Source organism: Phaenicophaeus curvirostris, chromosome 24, assembly GCF_032191515.1.
Source record: "Phaenicophaeus curvirostris isolate KB17595 chromosome 24, BPBGC_Pcur_1.0, whole genome shotgun sequence".
In the NCBI taxonomy this organism is placed as follows: Eukaryota; Metazoa; Chordata; class Aves; order Cuculiformes; family Cuculidae; genus Phaenicophaeus; species Phaenicophaeus curvirostris.
The window spans coordinates 1,642,650-1,669,257 of NC_091415.1; the positions used below are offsets into that span (position 1 = coordinate 1,642,650).

At 51.6% G+C, this 26,608-nt stretch overlaps 1 protein-coding gene across 4 annotated transcripts in view; it reads left to right on the top strand.

Annotated features, from left to right (window-relative positions):
* PLXNA2 (plexin A2) overlaps nucleotides 1-26,608 on the top strand; it is a 241,392-nt gene that overhangs the window by 179,422 nt on the left and 35,362 nt on the right. For all 4 annotated transcript variants that reach the window (XM_069876028.1, XM_069876027.1, XM_069876029.1 and 1 more), the window contains exons 6-13: nucleotides 3,072-3,195; nucleotides 4,131-4,284; nucleotides 5,446-5,542; nucleotides 8,858-8,972; nucleotides 16,610-16,810; nucleotides 18,900-18,996; nucleotides 19,322-19,515; nucleotides 25,645-25,796. In XM_069876028.1, coding sequence (XP_069732129.1) covers nucleotides 3,072-3,195; nucleotides 4,131-4,284; nucleotides 5,446-5,542; nucleotides 8,858-8,972; nucleotides 16,610-16,810; nucleotides 18,900-18,996; nucleotides 19,322-19,515; nucleotides 25,645-25,796 — 1,134 coding nt within the window. The remainder of the gene's footprint in view (nucleotides 1-3,071; nucleotides 3,196-4,130; nucleotides 4,285-5,445; nucleotides 5,543-8,857; nucleotides 8,973-16,609; nucleotides 16,811-18,899; nucleotides 18,997-19,321; nucleotides 19,516-25,644; nucleotides 25,797-26,608) is intronic.

Below are 26,608 nucleotides of genomic sequence, written 5' to 3' on the forward strand. Positions count from 1 at the left end.
CAAGGAACACCAAGTGCTCTCCCAATGCTAATGAACTGAATCTTTATAAACTACCTGGGAAGCAGGTAAAGGTTGTTATCTTCATTTTGCAGAGAGAAAACTCTCAATGTCAAGAGGGGAGGAAAGCGTTATTTCCTCTGCCCTTTTAGCTGTGGCTTTTTGGCATTAACCTATTCCAAATAAGAGTTTCCTCCCTGATGGAATTTCTCAACCCTTCCTTTGAGCATCTGCATGTTCCTGGCCTGCTTGGAGTAACGATCATTTTTTAGCTTTTGTCTTAAGCTGTAAATAATTGTGTTTATCTTGCTGTTCCTGAAGCCTCTGTCACATTTGTTTGGAAGCCCCAAACGCCGGAGTGTTTGTATTTAATTTGTCATCTCTCCCCTCTAATTCTTCCACGTCCCTCCTGCCAGATGGACCAGCTGCTCCTTTGCTCAGTGGGAGAGTTGTGGTCTGGGGTGTGATCCTTACGCTGTGGTTTCTGAGGGCTCGTGAGAAGGGTGAGGGGCACAAGAGATGTTTTCCTCCTTGAAGGAGCAAGAGTGGCCACCAGAATGAGTTTGGGTATGATAAACATGGGCACTGAGCCTGCTGGGGGTTGAAATGCAGTTGTTTCTCCCCGCTGTTTGCTGTGGGGTTTTGCTCCTCAGATTCAGGGTCTGTATCCTGGGGGTACCGAGGGCTCCAGCAGCTCCCGGAATCTCTGTGCAGACGAGGAGAGCAGGGAGCTCCTCTTGGAGCACTTGGCATCCACCTTTGCCATGCCAGAGGCTTAGCTGAGAGCTTGGACGTGCAGGTACTGCGCTTGGGAAGCCAGGAAAACATCAGCCTTTGAAAGGCTGCATGCTTGCACCCCTTTTAGAGGGGTGTTTGCATACACATGTGCCTACCTAGAATTTAAGGACAGTGGTAGCAGTGATGCTTATGAATGAGCAGCCGTGAGGATTACATCAGTGAGCTCTGGAAGCTGGAGTCAGTCCTGCTGGCAGAGAGGGCTGGTGGGGTCAGCTCCAGGGATGAACATCAACCCAGGAGGCAGCTGGACTTGGGCACCCGAGCACTCTGGGAGCTCCTGCCCTTGTGGAGGAGCTTGGTGAGATGGTGACCATTGGTAGCGTGTGCTTTGCTCCAACCAGGCTTTGAGGAATGCTGGAGGGAGGGCATTTGAGAAGGTACTAAGAAAAAATGGGGAGGAAAAAGTGCTCATCCTTCTTGCAGAACCCCTCCTGGAGGCTCCTGGAGCAGCAGTGCGCTGGCTGAGACACCCGTCCCTGCCCAGCGCCTCCACTGTGTCCTCCTGGATGGGGGTTTCCTCGCTGCACAAGTTCATCCACTGCATGTGAGAGCAGCATCCTTGGCTCCTCTAATAGAAAAAGCTCTTTGGGAGCAAGAAGAGGCCTCAAGGAGATTGTTAAAGAGTCGCTTCAGCCCAGTGGGATTTGAAACCTGCAAGACTTCCATATGCTGCTCTCTGCAAGCGTGTTATTGTCTACAGACCTATTTATCTCTGTTAAGGCCGTTGCCATAAATAGTATGATAAAAAAGAGCCATTCCAGCAAGTCAATGAGATAAAGGCTCCAGTCAAGAGCTCACTTTAAAGCTATCTTGCAGATTCACTTAAACCTCAATAATTCTTCCTTTGGCAGCCTTCATATTTAGCTCCATTATACTCCAAAAAAAGGGGGAAAAAAGGAGAGGGTGAGGAGAAGAGCGAGAGTGTTTGGTGGGGATCACACAGGTGGTTTGGAAAGGGAAAGCATAAACTCTGCCTGCCCTAATCAGAAGCAAACGGCCTCGCAGGGAGGGTGCGAGTCCACGGTCACAGCTTGGGAAGCTGAGTTTTGCCAAGCTGGTCAGAGCCAGCTGTGCAGGACAACATCCAGCTATCTGCACGGGCAGGAGGTGTTTCTGCTGATGCCTTTGTGTGTGTCTGAGGCCGCCCGAGCCGCTCGCAGGGAGCCGGGGAAACAAGCAGCTTGACAGCAGCACCTTGTTAAGTCGAGTAACACATACGCTCAAGTGACTGCCAGGAGGGAACTTGCTGGTGGCACGTGGGGCTGGTGACAGCGTCTCGAGCCTCCGACCTCTGTGCCACCGTTTGAAACGGGGTCCAAGATCAGCAGGGAGTGAAAAGTGATAAAGTTTGCTGACACCTTCCTGAGGCCATTAACCCCGAAAGGGCAACGTGGCATCTGCGCCCAGGGAGGGGAGGTGGAAGGAAAAGGGTTTCCCCAAAGAGCTTACAGTAGAAAATCACTGCGGGCTGCCAGCGCTGCGCTGCGGTCGCTGAGATCTGGTTGGAAACACTGGTATGTCCTCGATTTCCCGGTGGGTGCTCCTCTGCCTGCTGGAGTCAGCTTGATTTCACTCCACTCCAAGGACACCGGCAATGGAAAAACAGGGATAATGAGCCATCCTAGCAGCATGGAGGAGCATCCTAGTCACTTTGGCACGCTCAGAGGTTTGCATTCCTGATGATGGGAATGCGTGAGGGTTGGGAGCCCAGTGCACGAAATCTGGCCCAAGGGGCAAGGAAAGTCCCATTCCTGGCCCTACCACGCTCCTCAGACCCAGGAGCACTAATGAACTATGTGGTTTTGTTTTAATTAGAATGGAAGCATCATCTTGTAGTGCCTGTTACTGCTTTGAAGTTTAGTTTCTGTGCAGATTTTGACTTTATGGCTTGCAGGGACCCTGGATGAGCAGCAGCAGAGCACCTGGCTCGCCCCGTGCCCATGGCTCCCACTGGCACATGGGACTGAGTAGGTCTGGATTGTGTCCCAATGGAGGCAGGAGCAGGAATTGCTCCTGGGATACTTGTGGTTTGTCTTTCCTCTGATCACAGAATATTTTTTTCAGTTCCTTGCGCTCCTAATGTGGAGTTTGTGCCTCATACCTGGCCGCGGTGCAGAGCATCCTGCTGCTAACTCTCCCTTCTAGGACTCTGTGCTTCCCCCGGGTGAGGCTCTGCCCTCCCGTGTAGCTCAATCCTGGTCTGCTGTAGCCCCTGGTGCTGTTTGACATCCTCCCCCGATGCTTTCGGTGCCCTGATGTGAGCTCCCGTGTGGCAGGTGCTCCCCGAGGGACCGCTGCGAGCGAGCCGACGAGCCCTTCCGATTTGCAGGCAGCATCAGCCAGTGCATGAGAGTCACCGTGCAACCCAGCAGCATCTCTGTCTCCGAGCACAGCCTCCCGGTAGGTGCTGGCAGCGAGCAGGGAGGGTTAAACCTGTTGGTGAGAGGCATCTCCAGGTTCCCAGCGAGCAATCCGTTCTCCAGCCTTTCTCCCTGCCCATCAGCACAAGTTTTTTCCCATGAAGTCAGGCTCACAGAGGGGCTGGGGAAGAAGGGGGTAGGGATGGCAGAAACAAATTCCCCTTCCCCTTGGGCCTCAGCTCACATTTCTCTTGGTCCGGTTTCATTAGCTGTTGAAAAGAAAGGCTTTGTTTCCCAGACCCCCTCATCTGCTTGCTGTGCTCAGGCCTGGCTCTCTGAAGCATCCCAGCTGTTGCTTTCCAGCACCCCGCGGCAGCTGGCTTTGCTGCACCCCTTCCCCTCGCAGCCCCAGCCAGCTGCCCCGCTGCTGCGAGCCCCCTCGCCCCTCCAGGCGTGGGGACAAGCCCAGTTTGTGCAGGGGTGGATGAGAACTGTCCCATTTCTGACAGCCCCGCGTTCCCAAGGCAGAGCTGCCTCTCCCGTGGGTCAGTGCGGGGAGGTTTTTGGGGTGCTGTGCACACAGAGCGTTGTTGAGGTGGTCACCGCTGACAGCAACGCGCTGCTCCTGCTCCCTCGGGTTCCTGCTGTAGGCGTTGAGGGTGGCAAAGCTCCTGTTCGAGCCACCAAGGGTACAAAAAGCTGCCTTGCCATCCCTGCTGACCTGCAGTACCCAAAGGCTCAGCAAGGAGGTTTTGTATTGGTACAGAACCTGCGTCCTTGGCTTTCTTTTCCCTCTGCTTCCCATGAAAGGGCAGCTGGCCTCCTCCTGTGGGCGGATGGGTAATTTAAGGGGATCAGTATTGAATGGAAACCAGCAGGTATTGAAAATGCGAAGGAAACTCAGGCAGCTCTGCCTGCTAACAGGTTACTGGCTGTGTTTTGTGTCCCCTCTGCCTCTCCTGTCCCCGGCTGCAGCTCAGCCTGCTGGTGAGCGACGCTCCAGACCTGACGGCCGGGGTCACCTGCCTCTTCGGAAACCTGACGGAGGTGGAAGGGCAGGTTGCGGGCAGCCGGGTCGTGTGCGTGTCGCCCGGAGCAAAAGATGTTCCTGCCATCCCTGTGGATCAGGGTAAGTCACTGCCTTCTGGACATCCGTGCCACCAGAAAGTGTGGTGTAGGGTTGGAAGCATCCTCTCATCCTTTGGAGAAATCCACGCTCCAGTCAAAGATCACTAAACCCAGGGAGCTAAATATGCTTCATCCTTAAGAATTGTATCCCGCACGGGGAAAGACAGGCTGGGAGCAGACAGCAGCATGTGCTTACCCTATCCTTACACCCTCCCTGTGCTGCCAGACAGCTTCTAAGACAGGACTCGGGGCTCCAGGAGCTGTCTGTCCCCCCGGGCTGGCTCAGGAGGGCTTGCAGCCTTGCCAGGCTGGTGGATCAGGAAGGCAGAAGCCCTCTCCTCAGCCTGGCTCAGCACCCATGAGTAGGTGGATGCAGTTTCTATTTTTCAGTCCTGATCTTTGGGTTGTTTCTTCATTAATGTCACTGCTGTCACATTTTCTCTTCCCATAACCAAAATGCTACTTGCTTAAAACTCATTTTCTCCTTGGCGTCCTTCCAGGTGTCAACTGTGCTTCCCCTGCTGATATCTTTGTATTTCTAAGGCATTATACAGAGCCTGAGACTCGGTGAACACTGGGGGCTGAGAGCCACTGTGGTAGCGGTGCTTGCACAGACTTACCCGTAGCAGCTCCAGAAGAGCAATCTGCTCTTAATTAATCCAGTGCTGAGCTCCTAAAGAGTTTCGCTAATGCCCTTTTGTCCAGCGTTGTCTCCCATTCTAGTCTTGGGCTGCTTCTCAGAGTTGGCTGAATTAGTGTTTTGATAGTAGAGACAGAATCCTTTAGGGCACGGGATGAGATCCCGCACTCATTTCAGCTGTGATCCAAGGCAGCACTTAGACCCTGCATCTCCAAAGCGTTTTGCCTCATTAGGTTTGGAGGGATGGCTGGAGACAGCCAGCCCAGCACCCTAGGGCGCTCGAGGGTGGCTTTGGTGAGGGGCTTGCTCAGCTCCCAGCCTGGGAAGCCGCTGCAGCCTCACCAGAGGCAGGGCTCCTGATGCCTGGGGGAGCAGGGAGATGAGAGCAACCTGACTTGCGCCTTCTCCCCGCGCAGCAGACGGCTCAGCACCCTGTCAGGCGGGGAGCGGGTGCCCCCACGTCTGCTGTTGCTTCCTTCGCTCCTGCTGGTGGGACTGATGGGCTCTGGTTTGCATCCCCAGACTGGTTCGGCGTGGTGCTGCAGCTGAAGTCGCAGGAGACGGGGAGGACCTTTGTCAGCACCGAGTTCAAGTTCTACAACTGCAGTGCCCACCAGCTGTGAGTGCTCCTTCTCCATCCCTGAGCAGAGCCGAGGGAGGGCTGGGAAGGGGATGCTGGGCTCTGGGACCAGCCTGGGGGTTGTCACACTGCTTGGTTCATCCAGCAGACACATGAGGTAGAAGAGGAGCCCATCGGTCCCTGTCACCTCTGAATCCCTCTGGGTGGGTGGCTTTCTTTGCCTTGTGAGATGCAGGCAGAGGGAGCCTGAAAGAACCTTAACCTGCTGGTGCCCCCAAGCTGCGCGATCCCGCAACTGTGAACTCGGCTGCATCTTGGAAAGCAGAGCAGAGGGTTCAGGGTGCTGGACTGCAGGCAGCTGGGGGAGGCAGAACCCTTCCTCGCTGCACTGGCCAGGAGAGCAGGAGGCTGGCTGCTGCCAGAGTGCTCCATGGGAGGAGGGAGAAGGGCTCTGCTGATGGAGAAGGTGACAGCAGACAGAAACCTGGACATCTCCAGCCCTGGAGGCTGAGCACAGTGATTGTATTTCAGATGAGGGGAGTAGGAGTGCTGGTTGGCAGGAGATTCTTGCAGCCTGGTTGTCCCTGGAGTGGGGCAGAGCAGCCCTGAGAGTCCAAGAGAGTGTGTGGCAGGCGCAGTGGCTGCTCCTTGGAGGGCTGCGGGGCTCGGTGCTGCTGAGCATCCCAGCAGCAGATCTCCCATGGCACTTCTGCTGCTGGAGGGCAGCACGCAGCTGGCTGGCCTTAAAACATGTTTCTAGAACTGAAGCAGTTACAGCTTTCTCTCTGGAACCTCAGCAAGCCCCAAAGCACCAGAATGAAACGTGGGCACGACCTGCAAGGAGTCGGATAGCAAAAGGCAGGCGTGATCTGCGGGGCTGGGCAGCATCACTGGCAGCAGGGTCAGCTGCCAGCTCTGCTTTGTGAGCGTGATTTGCTGCTTGAGCTGCCTGGCATCCAGAAGTGCCAGCACAGGGTCACTCCCAATGTTTCTGCACTGGATTTGAAGCCTCAAGCTACAGGACCTTCCCCGCTGCACTTGGAAGAGAGCTGTGTGTGCGGATGGGCTTGGCTGCCCTGCCATTTTTCTAGGCATGCATTCAATTTTTTGTAGCGCAGAGCAGAGGTACCAGAATGAAAGGAGCCCTGCAAGCAAGCCCTTCAGTCCCCCCATGCTGCCTCTCCTGGTGGTCTGTATCCATTCCCCAATGATCCCTGCCTCCTGTTGTGCTGCCCCTCGTGCACAACTCTGTTCTTAGGCCCTCGTCCCTCAGTCCAGCCGCACAGCACCAGCCTCTCCTCCCGCTGCAAACACTTGCCGTCCTTCCAGCGGTTCCTCTGCCTTCTTGTGTTCTTGAATTTGCACGAGGGATGGCATCACGGGGACCCCTATTTTCGCTTAGAAGCAGAGGTTTGAATCGGAGGAGGCAATGCATCTCTTCCGACCTGTCACTTGGCTTCATTGGACGATGTCTTCCTACCCGCTCCTGTTTGGAGACAAAGTGCTAACGCAGTGGTAAACTCTGCAGCGCTTACATCAAACCGGACTCAACATCAGCGAGTTCAACAAGGGCACGAGCCAGACGGGTAGAAATGAATCACAGAATGCAAAAAGGAGGAAGGAACAAAGGTCTCAGCCGGTGGAGAAGAGAAACCCGTTGATTCTGAGACTCTTCATTGCCACGGTGAGGGTGCCTCGAGAGAGCAAAGGAGCAGCCGTGCCCTTCGTGGCTGCACAGAAGCACAAGAAGTGGTTGTGGTGCATGAAGCACGTACCCAGGGGGTGGCATTAGGTTAAGAGGGGCAGGAGGGGGTTGTGGTTGGGCAGGAACATGCTGCTCTGGCAGACCGGTGCTGTAAAACCTCCTGTGCTGGTCCAGCTCTTGTGAACCCACGAGCTGAGACGGTTCAGCACTCAGGTTCATGAATTCCTGTGACCCCAGGGAGGTGCAGGTGGATCAGGGAACGTGGTTGGTGTCTTCAGTGTTAAGTCCATTTTAATAAGGAATAGATGAGGTAGAGGGATGCACTTTCTGAAGCAAAAGAGAGGTAGTGTCCTTAAGACAACTAGGTCAGGATGAAAGAGCCAAAGTGGTGACCTGGTGTAAGTCTCTGAGAGCTCAGGATCCTGCTGGGAGCCCCCTCCCCTGCTGAGCCAGGGCTGAGCAGAGCTGAAAGCAGCAACCAGAAACCACAGCCACTGGCTGGGAAGATCAGAGAGGTCCTTCTGCCGCAGACCCAGCAGAGCTGTGTGAAGCAAAGAGCTCCATGAGCACCAGATAGGAAAGTCGGAGGCCAGGGCCAGGACAGGTGAGGGTGGGTGGGAGAGGTCCTGCAGACCGAAATGGAGAAATAGGTCAAACAAATGAGTAATTAAATGAGCTTACAGCACTTGATCTTATTCCCCAGATTTGTATGTGCATGATTAGGATAAGCTTCCTTTGCTATTAAGGTCACTACGAATGCATCAGAAAGACAATACAACTGAGTTATTAAAACATCCTTGTGGCGACAGCCTGTGAGAGACACTGTGCTGGCACCTCTTCCCAGCTGGCACGAGAGGCCTTGAGACCTGCATTCCTCATTTTCCAGAGTTTCCTTCCTACAGCTGACCCTAGGCTCGCCCCAGCGCATCCCTGCCCCGTGCACCTCATCCCAGTGCATCCAAACCCTCTCCAGGCAGCATCACAGTCTCTGGAGCCACAAGTTACAACACAGAGTGAATGCCATGGGCACAATGTATATTTACACCAGTAGATGATCACCAAAATGCTGCCATGTGGCAGTGGAGGAGGTGGTTACTGCAAACATCAGCAGCTCTCAGGGCCCGTGCATCGCACCAGCAGCCAGTCGGAGTGGGATAAATCCCCTAACCAGGCTGCCCCCAGGGCTGGAAAGGCTCTGCATCCTTTCACAAACATTTCATAAACAGTTCATTTCTTCCAACGTGACTCCAAAGCGCTTGCTGGACTCCTTGCACTCCAAGGCCAAGTAGAATTGTTGCTGTTGAAGCATTCCTGACTTGTGAAGCAACTGGTCCAGTTTTTGCCAGGCTTGCCTTGTTTTCCACTTTCTAGAAAATAAAAATCAAGTCTGGGGGCTGTGCGATATTGTGTTTTATTTTAGGCCAGTGCAATAATGTGCAATAAGTCCCAGCCTGTATTTTATTACTGAATGAATTGTCTTCAAGTCTCTGTTTCTGGAGTGTGCTTTCCTAAGCCTCTTTGTTCCTGTTGTTGGATCAAACGTTCCTCCAAAGAAATTGTTTTCCCACGAAGGACCTGGACTCTGTCTGTTCCCATACAGACCTCCCAAGGCAATAACCTCCTCTGTAACGTGTCCTTTCTCCCACCAGGTGCCTGTCTTGTGTGAACAGTGCTTTCCGCTGCCACTGGTGCAAGTACCGGAACCTCTGCACCCACGACCCCACCACGTGCTCCTTTCAGGAGGGACGGATCAACGTCTCTGAGGTACCAGGCTGGGCTTTCAGTACTCCTGAGCTCACTTTGTTTTGCTTTGCTTTTCTGCAGCACAATGAAAATCACCAACACTTAGGTGACGTTTTTGAGCTCTCTGTTGGTCGAGGCTCCGCTCTGGGTTGGCATTGAAAAGTGCAGGGATGGCTTTAAAGAGCGTAGCAAGGTGTCAGTTGAGCAAAGATCGTGTGTCTGCACCTGAACACCAATGCTGATCCCACCCCTGTTGTGTTGGTAGGTCTGCAATTTATGGCAGGGGCCTGATGTAAGCTGATTAAAAAGAGAACTACAGACAGGAACAGCCCCAAACTTTGGAAAAGAGAGTTGATTCAGGTTCCAGAACTGTGGACCAGGAACCATCTCTCTTAGCAGTTAATAAAAGGTGGGGGGCTCAAGTCCAAAAATGCTTTTAATAGCTGGAAGGAGGCATAGCCCGTTCACAGTGCTGCCAGATCTTCTTTGTGTCCCAAAGTGGGGGGATCCATGGAGGAAGAGTTCGTTAGGCTGAAGTCCTGATCATAGGCTACCACTTAGCCCTTGGTCTGAGGTTTCTGCACCCATCATCCTGTCTGGGTTCTGTGCTGCTTTCTGCTTCAAGCTGACCAAGTACAAAGTAGATGCAGCCTCTGATGTTGATACGGTCCTGGTCTTCACCCTTTCTGCCCCTACATGTAGCTTTGTGGCAGCTGAAATGGCTGCAGGTCCTAAAGCTTCGAGGAAATGGAAGGATTAGAAGGTGCTTTGAAAATCCTGAGTGTCTTGGATGGTGGGAAAGGCAGCAGTGAGGACAAGTACTAGGAAAAGAAGGGAGAGTAAGGTTAGCCAGCATCAAGACAAACCCTTATCTCAGGGAGTGATGGAGACAGGGAAAAGCAGGAAAGATCGGTCAGTAGAGAAAACACTGAGCCAAAACAAGTGACCAAAGCTGCCAGGCTGCTGTTAAACCAAGAATAAACATGAAACTAAATGACTCCTGGGTCTTTCTGGTTCAAACGCTGCCAGCGGGCACATAGGTGCAGGCCAGAAACATTAGTGAACTGCAGGGGGGAATCCGCAAGAGCCAAGGGACAGACAGGGGCAGCACCTTGCCACCCACAAGGGACAAAAAGAGGGGCTCACCCAGCAGCCTCAAAGAGCTCTGCTGCATGCAGCAAAGGGAATGGATGCCCAAGGAGAAGCATCCACCCTGGGGACAAACTGAAAGCTTTTTCAATCCAGTTCAAAGTCAAGAAATTTCCTTTTCACACAACAAAACCCTTTGCTTTTCCTTCTCTCAACTGATGCAGGGATTTTTCTCCTTCATGCTCAAAGCATCACCGTCTTCCCAGGCTTTGGAGCTGTAGTTCTCAGTTTTATAGGTCTTCAACCCCATGATCTCAGGAGTGTTTGACAAGTTTCTGGTAAAGTAGGACAACCCCATTATCTCCATTTTTCTCCTGAGAACGCACAGGACTTGCCTGAGATCACACAGAGGGAGGGCGTGGAGGAGTTGGTATCTCTGCCAGTTCCTGCTGGGATCACAGGACTGTCGTGTCTCCAAAGAACTTCCTCCGTTGTCTTCATCTCGTGGAGGTTGTCTCTTAGCAGAGGATGCTGTGTGATAGCTAACACCAGGAAGGTGATTGCTTTTGATAAGGGCTGCTGATAACACTACAGATGCTCCACTGTTCATCATGACTTCTCCAGCCCTCAGAACACACACAGGCAAAGTCGGCCACCCAAACCTAATTCGTTTGCTTATTTAAGGCAAATGAATTACCACTTGTGTGCACAACGCAGTTCTAATGCCTTTATTATGGGCATTTCACTCGGGCTAACACAAGGCATCGAATAAATGCCTCGTGAAGAGTTCTCTCTCTTAAAACAATTCCCATCGCAGTGTTCTCATTGTGTCACAGCCTTGATGTATTAACAAAACGTTTGTGCTCACCACCGCCGCTCCCCTCCTCGCAGAGAGCCGGTGGTGTTTGGTGATAAACGTGGCCGTGCCTCCGCGTGCTGCCCTACTTTCAGCCCCATGTGCCTCTCCTCACGTAAGATTTGCCCACGTGTTCACACGGGGTTGGAAATATCTCATACCTTTATATTTAATTTAAGAGAAAATATCTTGAATATTCCCTTTTACTCCTGGCCCATCAGAATCTGTGTCCCAGTGGGATCGGATGTGTAACGAACTCCCTTTGATGCTCCTAGGAGTTGTCTGGCTTGAGAAGGGAAAAGAGCTCAAAGCCTTAACCAATTTACAAGGTGATGGGGGGAAAGAAAGCCTTTCTTCATGAGCTGTACGCTCGCTCTTTGCAATCTTCTGGCTGTATTGACCAGCTTAAATGATGTCTTTTGGCCTTGCTTTCCTTGAAAATGCAACTGAGAGAACAAGCTTTTTCTGCCTCTCTGCCTGCCCCATCAACGGGAATTGGTTACAAACGTCTAAGAGCAGAGCTCAGTGATAGGCATGGGTGGTTGAGTCCCCTTCCCTGGAGGGGTTTAAGGGACGGGTGGACGAGGTGCTGAGGGACATGGGTTAGTGATTGATGGGAATGGTTGGACTCGATGATCCGGTGGGTCTCTTCCAACCTGGTTATTCTATGATTCTATGATTCTATGATGCAGAGGACAACATCTGAAGATGGGTTGGTGCAGCCATCGATAAGCGATGACCACAGACATTTGTGATGCATAGAATGTCTTCCAGGACAGACATGGCTGTTCTTGATATCTTCATCTGGTAGGAGGTTTCTGACATGGGCTGAGCCAACCATTCCATGATTCTGTGATTAACGGTGGAGACGTGGGCTACAGCACGTGCCTACAGCACAGGGCTGAGGACAAAAGGGCTGGGGGGGTGGGGGGGAAGCTACCAGGGAGAAAAGTCTCGCCCCAGTTGCCTTTCTTTTCATGTTTGGTTTCTAAGGAGCAACGGCTGCTCTCCTTTCCGCAGCATAAATGAAGAATAATGTGTTCCCATGAGTGATGGGGACCGTAATTGATATCATTGGGAGCACAACTGTGAGTCAGGGGTTTACATTCATGTGCCAGATCTGTTTATGTTTATACCTTTAAAATATGTACAGCAAGTTAGCATTTGTAGAGGGTTTTTTTTAAAGATGAAATTATGAAAGCATGTTTTCTTCCATTTGGGCTAAACCTCAGAGTTAAAAAAAAAAGCCTAGGCAGTTTTTTCCAACTAAGAGCAAGGTTTGACCTACTAAAACTGCTCTGTTAAACACAAATAATAACCATGGGTGCTTGGTTCTGCTCCAGAGACAGATGCGTATCGTGGGTCTTTAAGGTATTTATAGCCCTTGGAGTCTTTGAGGCTCAAAAGCGTTGGAGAAGCAGAAAATGCCTTTGTAAATGGTGTGCGGTGATACTTCTTATGTAGAATGTTCCCTGAAAGTCTGTGCCGCTCGCGTGTCGGAGTCTTGTCTTTCTCCAGCAGATCTTCTGATTTGTGTTCATACTGATGTGCAGAAGTCAAGAAGGATAATGAGAGGCTTCAGTGTGTTTGTTTAGCGAGAGGAGGCGATAATGGTCTTTCTAACTCGCTGCAGGATTTACTTCTCATGAATTAAAAAACAAAGTAAACTGATTATGGAACAAATTGTATATTCCACTGGCTGCAGGCACCCTTTAGGTCTGCATTTTCTGGATCCTCAGCTCTTCCTGACAGTACTGTGGGGAAGGGCAGAATCAAGCCCCTAGACCTGATCTCTACAAGCTGCCAGGAGTGCTTGATACGGCATCACCCCCTTTTCACAGAACCATAGAATGGTTTGAGTTGGAAGGGACCTCAAAGTCCATCCAGTTCCAACCTCCTGCTGTGGGCAGGGACACCTCCCACTGGATCAGGTTGCTCCAAGCCCCATCCAACATGGCCTTGAACCCCTCAGGAGAGCAGGGGGGCAGGATCCCCTCCCTCAGCTGCTGGTCCCACTGCTTTGGATGCAGCCCAGGACACAGTTGGGCTTTCTGGGCTACGAGCTCACGTTGCCGGCTCGTGTTGAGCTTCTTATCTCCTAAGACAGCCAAATCCTTCTCCTCTGGGCTGCTCTCAATGTGTTTCTCTGCCCGGCTTGTACCTGTGCTTTGGAATTGCCCCAGCTCAGGTTCAAATTACCTTCAGGTCTGTGTGCACGGTGGGACCCGGGTGCTAGGACAGCAGTGCCCACGTGAGACCCACCCCTCGCGCGTGCAAAGGCTCCGTGGCCAGACCAGTGTGTGCTGGGATGCGGGCGTACATCGCTGCAGCAGCAATTTAAGAAACAAAGAGAAGACCTGAACAATGAGCCTGGATGGGAAATGGCACAAACAGGGAGCAGAGGGCCTCCAGCAGCCCTTCGGCGATGCATGCGGCATCCGAGCCAACCCCACACTCTCCACAAACCCCACGCTCTCCACAAACCTTGCAGCTTTTGTAGCTTCGCTCACTTGTCTGATCGATTCAGCAGCGACTGCTGGCAGCGATGTGGCTCCCCACGAGTGCCCTGGGCTTTCGGTAGTATGGAATCTTCCTATGTATCCCTGCATCCCGAAATGTATATCCCTTATTATCGCGATCGCTGTAGCTGTCAGCCAGCGTGGAGGGGCTGCCTATCCCCACGCTTCCCTGAGCGTGCGCACTCTCAGCCTGCGTGCCTTTTTTTTTCCCCAGAATCCCAATGTGACATTTTTCTCCCACTGAAACCATAGGGAAAACAATTTTATTATGTCCTACTCGACTCTAATGACGGCGGAACAATTTTTGCTACCAGCATTTTCAGCACTGCAGATTTGACAAATTCCTCCCCCGTGCCTCTAAAGGAAGGAGCGTTTCTTTAACAGTCGTCTCACGAATGGCATGGCCAGGAAGGATAATGGTCCATAACATATTCATTATTTCCAGGACTCTGCACTGAGGTTCTCCCACCAGTGGTGTGGTTGGAGACTTTTTGTTTTCAATCATAATGTGATAAAAGAATCTACAGCTCCAGGCTGCCTTTCCTCTCAAACATGGGCCTTCCACAAAGCTGAGGGCCGCTCTGGAGTGGAGCTACTTGTCTCCCTTCAGTCCTTGATAGGACTTCGAGGTTAAATGCAAACCCTTAAACGCAGCCAGACCTTGAGTAGAAGGTGTTCGGTGCATAACGAGGAGGAGGGAATGCAAAATCAGGTCAGAGGAGCTGGTAGTTGGATGGGAAACTCCATGAATCTTAGCAGTGTGCCTCCTCTGGAATGCTCCAACAGCTCCATGTCCTCCCTGTGCTGAGGGCTCCAGAACTGGACGCAAGGCTCCAGGTGGTTCTCAGGGGAGCAGAAGGGCACAATCCCCTCCCTCGCCCTGCTGGTCCCACTGCTTTGGGTGCAGCCGCAGACACAGCTGGCAAGTCAGTCCCTTTGCTGTGGTTGGTGATGTAAAGAATGAGCTGGGGGTAGGATCTGTGATACCAGGGTCTGCGAGGACCTCAGAGCTGAGCTTCATAATCACATTCCATCCAGCCTGCAAACCTGCTCCACCACACAACAGGGCTTTGCCTTCCTCCTCAGCCGCTCTCTGGCTTTTGGAGTTTAAAATCACTCTTGGCTGTTAATCCGTGAAACTCCCTGTTAGAAATAAAATAAAAAAAAATATATAAGGAACAGTGCCACTAAAAAGGTTTATGAGGCAGCAGTTTAAGCTACTGCCTTGTCCTTACTGGGGTAGCATCTGTTTCTCATTTACAACTTGCCTGAGCCAGTAGTGAAACAACATCCCATCAGTCTGGCAGTGAGAGGAGAGGGAGTGCGGCTGCGTCTGCTCGATGGTCGTTCCTGAGAGGTGGGTTTTAGTCATAGAATCATGGGATGGTTTGGGTCGGAAGGGACCTTAAATCCCATCCCCTGGGCAGGGACACCTCCCACTGGCTCAGGGGCTCCAAGCCCCATCCAGCCTGGCCTTGAACCCCTCCAGGGATGGGGCAGCCACCCCTGCTCTGGGCAACCTGGGCCAGGGGCTCCCCACCCTCACAGCAAATCTTTTCTTCCTGGAGACATGGTCCTAGCAGGAGCCCGGGGAGGACGGTGCTCATTGTGTTGCCATCCGGATGATTTACTTGAATTGCTAAGCAGGGTGGCAAAGGGCTTGGGATGCCAGTCTGGGATTTGGCAGAGGGAAGAGAGGCATCACTCCGTTTTTTCCTAAAACTTCTACTTTAGCTTGGGATTAATCATTCCATGTCAGATACTTAGAGGTACTTAGGTACCTGGTTCCATTAGATCAAAGCAAACTAGAGCTAAACCGAATGTAAATGCTTTGGGCGGTCAGAGCCTTTGTCTCTGCGAGTTGCGGTTCCCAGTGTAGAAACAGAGGAGAAACTGCATCTCTCTGTGTGTTAGGAAGAGATAACGGTTGGGATGTTGAGATATTCTGAAAGGAGTGTCATACAAATGCCAGGCACTGATTGGTTTTATTTTTTGGTGGTTTGTCTCAGAGTATTATTTAGACATCTCGTTTGTGCTCACAGCTTGTGGGGAACCGGCGATCTGCTCATCTGTGGAGTGGTGTTTGGAGGGAAGGCTCCCTTTCATTTTGCATAGGAGCATCAGTGAAAATCCCATCCCTGCTGCTCTGGATGCTGCCTGCAACCAAATCCTCCCGTCCTTGGACGTCCTCCACTTCCCAGGAGCAGGGAAGAGCTTTGCTTTAGAGGCAGAGAATGCAGCTCGGTGCCGATGCCTTGCCCACCAACCCCGTGGAGGCACCCATCCACCCCGGCAGCGAAGGAAAAAGCTGCTGGAGCCTTGCAATGAGCCGCCTGGGTGCTTCGGAAAGGCCAGAGGTGTCGAAGCATGGGAAGAGATGAGAGCAGATAGAGCAGAAATTACGGGTGCCTCAGAAATTAATGGCACACTGGCATCATTTAGCTCAGACAAAGCAGAGCGGAACGGTACCTTGTAGCGAGAGGGAAGTGCAGCCCATGGTGATCGGTCTCGATCCGAAGCAGCACACAGCTGAGGGGTGTAAGGAGTGAAGTGGGATTAGGAGGAGACCCAGGGCGGGCGGCGTGTGGCTGGGAGCAGCCCGTCACCCTCCTGGAGCAGCTGATAACGCGCTGCTGCAGGAGGGCAGGGCAAGAGCTTGTGTCTCTGCAGATAAACCCCACGGCGAGCTCCGAGCGGGGAGGATGCCTTCGATTTATTCCCCAAATAGCGGTGTTCCTTCTCCTGTGGTGAGAAAATTGGCACCGGTCCCAGAGCAGAGCGACCACGGCGGGGGTGTCTTTATTCCTGCACTTAACCTGCTTCGGGGACTGAGAGGCGGCTGGTTCTGTGTGTTGAGGATGTTTCCCTCATGTTTCATACATGTTTTAGAGTAGCAATGCTGCCCTGTAGCTTCTTTCAGAGGAACATAGAACCATGGAGTGGTTTGGGTGGAAGGGACCTCAAAGCCCATCCATTTTCCCCTGGGCAGGGACACCTCCCACTGGATCAGGGGCTCCAAACCCCATCCAGCCTGGCCTTATGGTTGGACTTGATGATCCTGTGGATCTTTTCCAACCTAGTGATTGTGTGTGTGTGTGCTGGGACATCAGCCTGGTGGGCTGAGACCTTTGCAGACCCGCAGGTTCATCATCACTGCTGTAACCTCCTCCCCCTCTCATTTTCTTGCCCCCCAGGACTGTCCCCAGCTCTTCCCCACAGAGGAGATCCTGATCCCGGTGGGAGAGGTGAAACCCATCACGCTGAAGGCAAGAAACCTGCCCCAGCCACAGTCCGGCCAGCGCGGGTACGAGTGTGTCCTCAGCATCCAGGGCGTGATCCACCGCGTGCCTGCCCTGCGCTTCAACAGCTCCAGCGTCCAGTGCCAGAACAGCTCGGTGAGGGAAACGGTGTCAGCTCCGAATGCTGCAAACGGGGCGGGTGTGAAAAATCCTGGTGTTAAACTAATCCTGAATTCCAAGTGGGAGCCTGCCGTGGGCACACAAGGTGTTTCATTATAGAAGATCCGTTATCTGGCGGTTCCCTGTCTGGTTGCAGGGGGTCGGTGAGAGGAAGGGGAGGAGGGGGAGGAGGGAATGTGACAAAGGTGTTAAAGCAAACTAATTCACCTGTGGGAGATAAGGAGAATCAGAGACCCCTTATCGGGAGCTGTCGAATCCCAGGTCACGGTTGCTGGATGAATCCTCTAATACTGAAAAGCAGCGTGGGGCAGGGAAGGAGGAGAAAGGGAAACTGCCAGTGGGGAGAGCACAGCACGACTAGAGAGGGGAATTATCCAAGCGATGGGTGGGGAGGGGATTGTCCTGCACTGGGGACAGCTCTGTGGCCACAGGATTAAAAGGATCTGAAGCTCCTGGATTACATCCAGAGGAGTTGGTGAAGGGTTTAGAGGGGGAGGCACGTAAGGAGTGGCTGAAGTGACTAGATCTGTTCAGCCTGGAGAAGAGGAGGCTGAGGGGAGACCTCATCACAGTTTACAGCTTCCTCACAAGAGGAGGAGGAGGAGCAGGCACTGATCTCCTCTTTCTGGACTCAAGGGAGTGCCAAGAAAATGCCAGGGGAGGGTTAGGTTGGACATTAGGAAAAGTTTCTTCCCCCAGAGGAAGAAGTTTCTTCCCCACCCCGGAACAGCTCCAGGGAAGCAGTCACAGTGCGGAGTCTGCAATATTCCAAAAGCATTTGAACAAGGCCCTCAGACATGCAGGGTGAGCATTGGGGTGTCCCGTGCAGGGACACGAGCCGGACTTGATGATCCTTGTGGGTCCCTTCCAACTCAGGATGTTCTGTGTTTCTATTATTCTATGGTCCTTCCTCTCCTTGCTGGGTGTCCCAAGAGGTCTATGGGCAAACAGGGCACATCCAGTTTGGTTTTGGCAGCAGAACAGTGTCTACTTTAATATTCAGTGCAGATGGCCTTAAATTGTTAATGAAGTTTTGAATTTTTAAAACTTTCACTGGGTATTTATATATCCCTGTCCATCTTTGGGCCTCACAGCTTGGCGGATAATAAATGTATTAATACTAGATAGGACTTTTCCTCTCCAAAGTGATTTACTAACATGAGGAAAGCACTTTTATTCCTGTTAGGCTAATAGGAAATGGTAGGCAGAGAGCATAAGGGTAATTCTGTACCCACAGCCCTTCAGTTCAATAGAAGATCAGCAGCTTAGTAAAACCCTGGTGAATCAGTACCATCAAATGCAAGTTAAAGCAGTACAACCCTTGCAGGGGTGTTGTCAAAGCAGTTTGCTTTGGTTGAATCATCATTCCCTCGTCCCAGAGAGGAGGGCACTGTTCACTTACGTTTTTAAGTGGTTTTAGCAGCTCTTGATTGACTTAAAGCACCCAAATGAATTGGTACTAATTGTGATAATGAGAATTTTGGAATACACTGGGAATGCCCCTAAAACATCCAGATTTGTTGTGCCACACCCCGAGGAGGTCCATGAGAAGGTGAATAATTAAAGCCAGCGCTGTCCTGGACTAGGCTGAAGCAGAGATTGGGAAGGGACCTCTCTGCACCATCCGTTTTCTCTCAGCTGTTCCCTATTTCATCAGGCAAAGCTGTGCCACCTGATTTTTAAGCTCCCAGTCACACTAGGGTGCACGGGGACTGTGGAAGAAGATATAGCCTGAAGGCAGCAGTCCTCCCAGCCTGATTAGCTGGAGGGGCTGCAGTGATAAGGTAGAGACTGAGTGACCAGAGTGGCCACCGTGAGGGGAATAATGAATCCTTTGCTTCTCACCAGGACTGGATCTCATTTGATTATCTCTTCCTGGTGAGAAGGAGGAGCAAGTCAAAGCAGGACGTGGGAGGTGAGGGGTAGAAGTTGTGGTGGTTGGTTCAGACATCGGCACATGCTTTTAAGCAGAGAATGATCACAGTTTCTTTAAAAGAAATCTTATTTTCTTGTTCATGTCCCTGATTCATCTCCTAAGCATTTCATTCTCTGTCTTCTCTTTCAGTATCTCTATGATGGGATGGACATAAGCAACTTAGCCGTGGACTTTGCTGTGGTTTGGAACGGCAACTTCGTTATTGACAACCCAGAGGACATGAAAGGTAACACCTGCCTGGATTGGCTTCCAGGTTGCAGGAAGGAGGGTGGTGATGGGCTGGGAAGCAGCCCCTGGGGCAGAGCAGCGTATGCTGGTGTCATCGCTGCTGCAGGCAGAGATGTCGTGGTCCCAGCTGATCCTGACACTAAGCACCGGTGCTACAGCCTTGGCTTTGGAAACTGTGTGGGCAAGTCTGCTCTACAACTCTACTCTCCTTAATAAGTCAAAGCTCAGCCTGTGTCTTTGCCTGTAAGTCTGGGAATAGCTGTAGTCCAGGTGAATATTTCAGATCTTGGCTTGGTCCTGAGTGCCTGTCCCTCTTCCCTCAGTGCACCTCTACAAGTGCGCAGCCCAGCGCGAGAGCTGCGGGCTCTGCCTGAAAGCCGACCCCAAGTTCGAGTGCGGCTGGTGCAGCAGCGAGGCCAAGTGCACCCTGCAGCAGCACTGCAGCTCGGCCCCCACCCAGCCCTGGCTCGACTGGTCCAGCCGCAACGTCAAGTGCTCCAACCCTCGCATCACTGAGGTAAGAGGGCCCGTAGAAAGCATGGAATGGGTTGGGTTGGAAGGGACCTCAAAACCCAGCCAGTTCCACCCCCTGCCATGAGCAGAGACACCTCCCACTGGCTCAGGGGCTCCAAGCCCCATCCAACCTGGCCTTGAACCCCTCCAGGGATGGGGCAGCCCCAACTCCCTCAGCCTGGCCTCATATGGGAGTTGTTCCACTCTTAGATCATCTTCATGGCCTCCTTTCAGACTCCGCGTCCTGTACTGGACGTGTCCAGCCCGCTCCTTCCGAAGTAGCTTTGTGCCTGTTTCCCCTCTCATCTGAAAATCCCCTGTCATCCATCCGGCGCTGAAGAACAGGGAATGAAATGCTCCACTACTTTCTCTGAAATTAACGTGCGGATCCACCAGCACGTGGCCAGGGTGTGCAGCCCCTGCCCCTCCGTTCAGCTGTCACCGTGCCCAGCGCTGGGGTGACCGCTACGGACTGTTGCAGGAGTGCTAATTAAACTAGGGAGGTAATTAGTCTATAGTTGATGCTTCTGATGTTTCTGTTCAGACCACTGAGGGATGCAAAATGTCTCCCAGGAGCATTTTTACCAGTAAAACTGCGCTCGGTCTGTTAACGTTACTATTAGGAGTGACATTTGTATCAGGTGGGAATGAAAGAAGATTTTGGTTTCTCACTTAATTAACTCCTCAAAAACGCCTCCCTTGCCCTGAACATGTGTCCATACTACAGAAGGCAGAGGGCAGGGGTGTAAAACAGTGTTTGATCAGAGCTGCTTGTTGCGCCGATGCTCCTGGCTGGCAGGGCAGCAGCAGGGCTTCTCGGCACACGAGCTTCTCCCAGCTGAAGAAGGACCCCTGCATGTGTAGAAGCTTCCTCTTAACTCAGATTAGTCTCTACACCAGCTTAGCTCAGCTGGCTCGTGCTCAGGCCCTCTGGGAGGAAGGCATCAGCCTCCTCTTTATGGAGGAGGAAACAGCAGGGACTGGTGGTGCTGGGGCTGGCTGGAGGAGGGTGTTGAGGAGGGTCTATCCATCCCCCAGGGATGCTACCACACCTTTGGTATTTCTTTCTTAGACCTTCTGCCCAGCCACATTAAGCTTTGATGGGCAGGGATTTCTCTTGGGCAGCATTTTGTTAACTACAGAGTTAGGGAGGAGCAGAGGTGGTCGTGGTCGCCCTGCCTGTGAGATGTGAAAGTGTTGAGAGTCTGTCTTTTTGTTGTCTGGTTGGTTTGTTTGGCAAGTCGTAGCTCTCTTTACAGAGAGATAAAATGAGCCTTAAAGCTTGCGTGGCTATTTGCCTCATCCTGCCAGCAGTCAGAAACCAAAGTTTCCTTACCCAAGTGCTGTTCTGCTTGCACCATTTTATGCTACAAGGAGCAAAACCGCCTCTGTCTGAGATTTTTCTTCACCAGAAATCATTCAGATGGCTTTAACATCAAAGAAATCTTAGATATACTTATTTACCCCTCCTTGAGCTAAGCAGAGAAGGGGAGAAACGCTCTGCTCCAGCCACCAGGTGACTTGCAGCTGAGCCCTGCCGGGCTGGCTCTCGCGCTGGCTGCGGGCACGGCACTGCCGCCGAGCGTTTCATCACTGTCCAACTTGAAAGCAATACTTTTGGGCTGTGTCCAAGGAGAAAAGAGCAGAGCTTTGCTCTTACAGGTTTCTCATCTCCATAACCAGGTCCGCGCTTCAGCCTTCAAAGCGGGAAGCACGAGGTGCCCTGCCAGGGGATTTTTGGAGTCTTAGGAGGTTGCCCAGAGTGGATTTGGAGATGAGAGGTGCGAGTAGGAAATGTCTGTGGTTTTGTTGGCAAATTGGCTCATTCCATATGAGGGTCAGCAACAGAAAATACATTTTTTGGGGGGGGATGTATTGTCCCATGGCCTCAGTGCTGAGAGCTGTTGTGATTTTATCGCAGGTCTTGCAGAGTCTGATGTTTTTCCTTGAACTCCACCTCCCTCCCTTCTCCTTAAGATTCACAGCTTTTGATTTTCTTCCATGAAAGTCAAGTTTGTGGTTTTCACTGTTCTAGAAAAAGAAGAGGGGAGGCAGAGGGAAGTAGTGGTCTCTTCTGTGTGCTTTGAGATCCACTGATGGAAAGGACACTGTGTAGTGCTAAAAACTCGTGCTCTCTAAGTTCTTGAGTGGCCAGGCCTATAGAAAACAATAAAGCCCTAATAAAAACCCTGCAGGATTGCTATTCCTCAATGCAAACCTTCTAACAGCACAAGTTAACTTTTCTCATCCCCCTTCCCCTCCAGAAAACAGCACAAGGTAACTTCTTTCATCCCCCTTCCGCTCCAGAAAAGTGTATGAGATTGCCTTGAAGGCTGTGACTTTAATGCAGGTTGGTTTCTACTCTTTTTGCTTCATCTGGCCAGATTTGCTCTTTTTATCAAGCTGTAGGTCAAGGGCCTTGCTCCCAGGCGCCAGTGCCCTTGGGGGATGCATAACTAGTAAGAGATTGTCTTTTAATAGTCATAAAAGCAAATGAGTGGTAGGATGTAAGCAGCTCTTCTGTTTTTCTGACTGAGAGCGTCCCTTTAACAGCCTGAAACTTCCACACGGTCTGTGGTCTTAGCAATAAATAAATAAAAATCAGTTTTCTTGCGAACAAGCGGCACTCTGATCTCCTATTCATTTATTTGCAGGCCTCATTAATATAACATCAGTGCAACAAACAGCTGAAGGGGGGGCAGTGTCAGCCTGAATAATGGAGTTGCTCTGCTGAGATAACAATTAGATTCTGAATGTGCTATCAGCTAAGGCAGAGACAAGGAGGGATCATGCCGGGATGACAGTGCTTGTGTGCTGGTTCCCTGCTGGGCTCATCAGCTGGGATCCAGCCAGCTTAGAGCAGGATGAAACAAGACAAAGAGAATGAAGGTGGATGACATTTTGGGAGGGGGGCAGGGGCTACGCCGTTCATTCTTTAAGCCGGGTGCTCTCTTGGCACCCTAACAGATGCCGAGGGGTTGTTGTGCGGAACGGTTGTGGGCTCACGGCTTGCCTCCGTCTCCAGAAGGAAAGTCCATCCGCCTCACAGCCGGTCTGAGGTCTCCCCGTCTCGTCCACAGACTTTTTCTGGAGGCTAAATATTGCTTCGTGTCAGAAACACTGAACCGTGCAACCGGCAAGATGCGAGGCTGAGAACATTTCTCCTGCATCGTTCTAGCAGTGTCTTCTGCAGGCAGGGGAGGGAAGTGTGCTAGTGCTGGGGCTCCTGGATCCCTGGGATTCCAGCCTCTGGGGTCCCTGGGATTCCAGCCTCAGGGATCCCTGGGATCCCTCTCTTGGTTTCAAACAAGAAGCAGAAGCAGCAACAACAGAAATGCAGTGGTGCATCTGCATCCCTTGTAGGGGGTAAGGGCAGAGTATAGGGGTAACCTATAAGCTCCTACCACCAACCACCTCATCTCTGCATTTGGGTCCTTTCTGTGAATAACACAGGGTTTCCTACTTGCACAAATCCTTTCCCTGAGCAGCGGGAACATGCTTTATTAGAGGCAGTGGGCTGCTGATTTGTTCTGTACAAAGTGAGGTTGATGCAGAGGAGAGAGGTGACCTGCTCAAAATAAATCAGGAGATCAGAAAACCCAACACCCTCCCACACCCCACTCTGGATCTCAATGACTTTCAGACTGCTTCAGCTTTGCAAACAAACTAAAAAACCTTCCAGCAGAGGTGCAGACACTTAAACAGTAAATATACAATTCCCAGTGGTGGCCTTGCTTTGCCTTAGCTGCCCTGTGCAGGTTCTTTTGCTCCTCCACAGGCCTTGAGTGAAAAAAGCACCTCCGCTAAAGTTATATTTCTTGGAGATATTGTTTCCTACTCTTGTCTGTCTCAGCCTGAGCAGCTCCCCACAACCCCAGCCCTGGCTTGGCTGGAGCCAAGTGGAGTGACCCATGGGTGCTGCTCAGACGATCTCCAGCGCTCGGTGCAACGGGACCTTTAAGACTTATCTTCTTTCTGTGATTTTGACTGAATCTCTCCAGCTGTAATTAATTGAATGCATCTGTTCTAACCCTGGGGCTGCTTTATGGCACAGTTACTTCAAAACTGTTCAATTAGCGGCCACTAAAATCTAGGTCGAGTGGAGCTCCATATTGGGGATTTTCCAGGTCAGGACGTTTTCAAAATACAGAATCATCTCTTCTTTGTCTGGCGTGGCCGGCTGGCCTTGCTGGTTGTGGTAAGGTTGGGGAAATGGCTAAACCGTGACTCCTTTTGTACATTGACGAGACTCCGAGCCCGGCGATGTAAGTGCTTCCAGCGAACGCGTTTTAACATAATGTGGAGCTGCAAAGGACAGTTGTAACTGTCAAGTACGTGAAGTGCCGAGTTCAGGTGATTCCCAGCTCGCAATGTAAACGTTAGCAGAGGAGGCCTTCAGGAGTCGGTGTAATGCAATACAGCTTGATTTTGTAGTGTCTTTTATGGGCACATAGTGCTTTACGGAGTTAATGATACAAGACGTGCGAGGCGGGATGAGTTACAGGAAACAGCAGCGCAACAGACAGTGGATGGTGAATAAATTAGAAACCTCAGCGGTGCGGCCGAGGGGAGAGGGAGCTAGAAACGAAAGCAAAAGCAGGGAAAGGAGGTGGTGGTTTGGCACATGGTGCAGCTCGCGGGCTCTGCTGGGGGTGTGGAGCAGGCTGAGCCCCAGCCTGAGGGACCAGATTGAACAGCAGCACCTGCAGCAGGAAGCAAGAAGTTGTGAGGCGTTAGCAAAGGAGAAGGAAAGTAGCCTCAGCTGGGATTTGAAGTGCAGGAAGAGGCAGAGGGAGCACTTGGAGTCATAGAATCATAGATTGGGTTGGGTTGGAAGGGACCTCAAAGCCCATCCAGTTCCAGTTGACGCCTCCCACTGGATCAGGGGCTCCAAGCCCCATCCAACCTGGCCTTGAACCCCTCCAGGGATGGGGCAGCCACCCCTGCTCTGGGCAACCTGGGCCAGGGCCTCCCCACCCTCACTGCAAAATATTTCTTCCTAAGATCTCATCTCAATCTCCCCTGTTCCAGCTCAAAACCGTTCCCCTCATCCTGTCCCTGCCATCCCTGATCCAGAGCCCCTCCCCAGCTTTCCTGGTGGTTTGCTGCCTTCCTCACATCTAGGGAACAGTGAGCTCTTAAGGAGGTGAAAGAAAAGCAGCTATTTATCTCAAAATGCTAATGAAAAGAGTTTGAAGAGCTCAAATCTTTTGCCAAAGGTGGAACAAACAAGTATAAACAAGATTTATCCATTAAATTAATGAAATTGCTTTATTATGGATTATGTTTATTTCTTAATAACAACTCTAGCACAGAGGAGATCAGTAACTCACCCAAGAGCAAGAGCAGAGTGGTGGCAGATTCAGAACTGTTGGAGAGTCTTGGGTCCAAATTTAGTGACTATAAGTTATTGTAATTTATGCTCCTAATTGAAGAGGATATTGTCCTTAATGAAAGTCTATAGAAGCAGAGATGATTATGGCCGAGGCAGGCTATAAACGGGCAGCTTTAAAGTACACACCTCACCTTTTAACATTTTTAAGTCATTTGAAGTGCCAACTTACTAATAAAATGTGACATTAACGCTCAGAGAACAGCCAAGGCAGAAGTTAAGAAAGTTCTCCAAAGCAGTAGGCAACTTCTAGAAGGTGACTTACCATCTTCTGTGCACATAAAAAAGGAGTCAATCTTGTCCTTCTAGAAGAGCTGCTGGGGAAGGCGTTGCCTACATTTCGCGGCCAGCTCAGGAACCTCGATGTCCTCAGTTGGAGCTCAGCACAATAGCGTTTCAAGATATATTTTAGTGGGCATGTTGTTATTGTGTTGGTGGTTGAACTGGTTGATCTTAGAGGTCTTTTCCAACATGAACAATTCTATGATTTCAGCATCCTTGGGCTGAAATCTACTTGTCTTCAAATGGTCTGGGTTTGGGCTTCTCAAAGACATCCAGAGAGGTCACGAGCAGTTTGAGCTGGCCTGAGTTTGGCAGCAGGAGCAGGTGGAGGTTGTAGCACTTGGCCTCCTTGGGCAACCTGCAAAGCAGAGGTTTGCTTCCAAGACAGATGTGGGGTTGAAGAAGCCTGGCTGGCACAAAGACATCATCTCGGCTTTCCTGTGTTTTCTTTCCCTCTAGATCCTGACCGTGTCAGGCCCCCCAGAAGGAGGGACAAGAGTGACCATCCGTGGCGTCAACCTGGGCCTGGATTTCTCCGAGATCGCCCACGGGGTGCAGGTTGCTGGGGTGCAGTGCACACCCCTGCCCGACCAGTACGTCGTCGCAGAACAGTGAGTGCCCTCCAGGACCTTACCTGTCCCCAGCACGGGTCCCCAGGGCTGGCCCTGCCTGCAAAAAGCCTTTTCCCTGGCATCCAGCAAGTGCACAGGAGGCAAATAACTCATCTCACCCCCAAGCATCATCTCTCCACCCTTTCCAGCCCTGCAGACCTGCGGGAAGGAGTCTGGGGGTGGATGATGCCTGGAATGGGGCATGTCATTCCTACTCTAGAAGGGGATGAGGTGTTTGCATGCTCTCTCAGGGGGTTGAGCAGCCCTTTTAAGCTTTCATTAAGTGTTTTGTTTCCTTCCACACCGCGGTTCCTGCTTTGGTAAGCAACTTTTCTGATGAGCACCTTGCTGCTGGCACTGAGCCTCTCTGCCCCCTCAGCTCCTCGTCGCACTTGAAATTCAGCCGGCGCTGCTGGCTGCACGCAGCCATTTGTTAGGCGGGTGAGGCGGTGACAGCCGCTTAATCTGAATGGGCCTCCGCTGGAGTCAATTCATTTATTTCACTAAGAAAAATGTCAACCGAAAATTAGAAAATAGGCTTGTAACAGAGGATGGGCGAATCAACCTCCCAAAGTGACACATGCTCCTGGTGCTGGTTGGGGGAAGATGTTCTGGTGGAGACGAGGTGCTGAGGGGGCACGTGGGGGTCATTCGTGCAGGGCAGGAGAGCAGCAACGCGTGACGTCTCACCTTGGATTGTTCACCTGGTGGGGACCAGGATGATATCATAGAATCATAGAACAACCAGGTTGAAAGAGACCCACTGGATCATCGAGTCCAACCATTCCCATCAATCACTAAACCATGTCCCT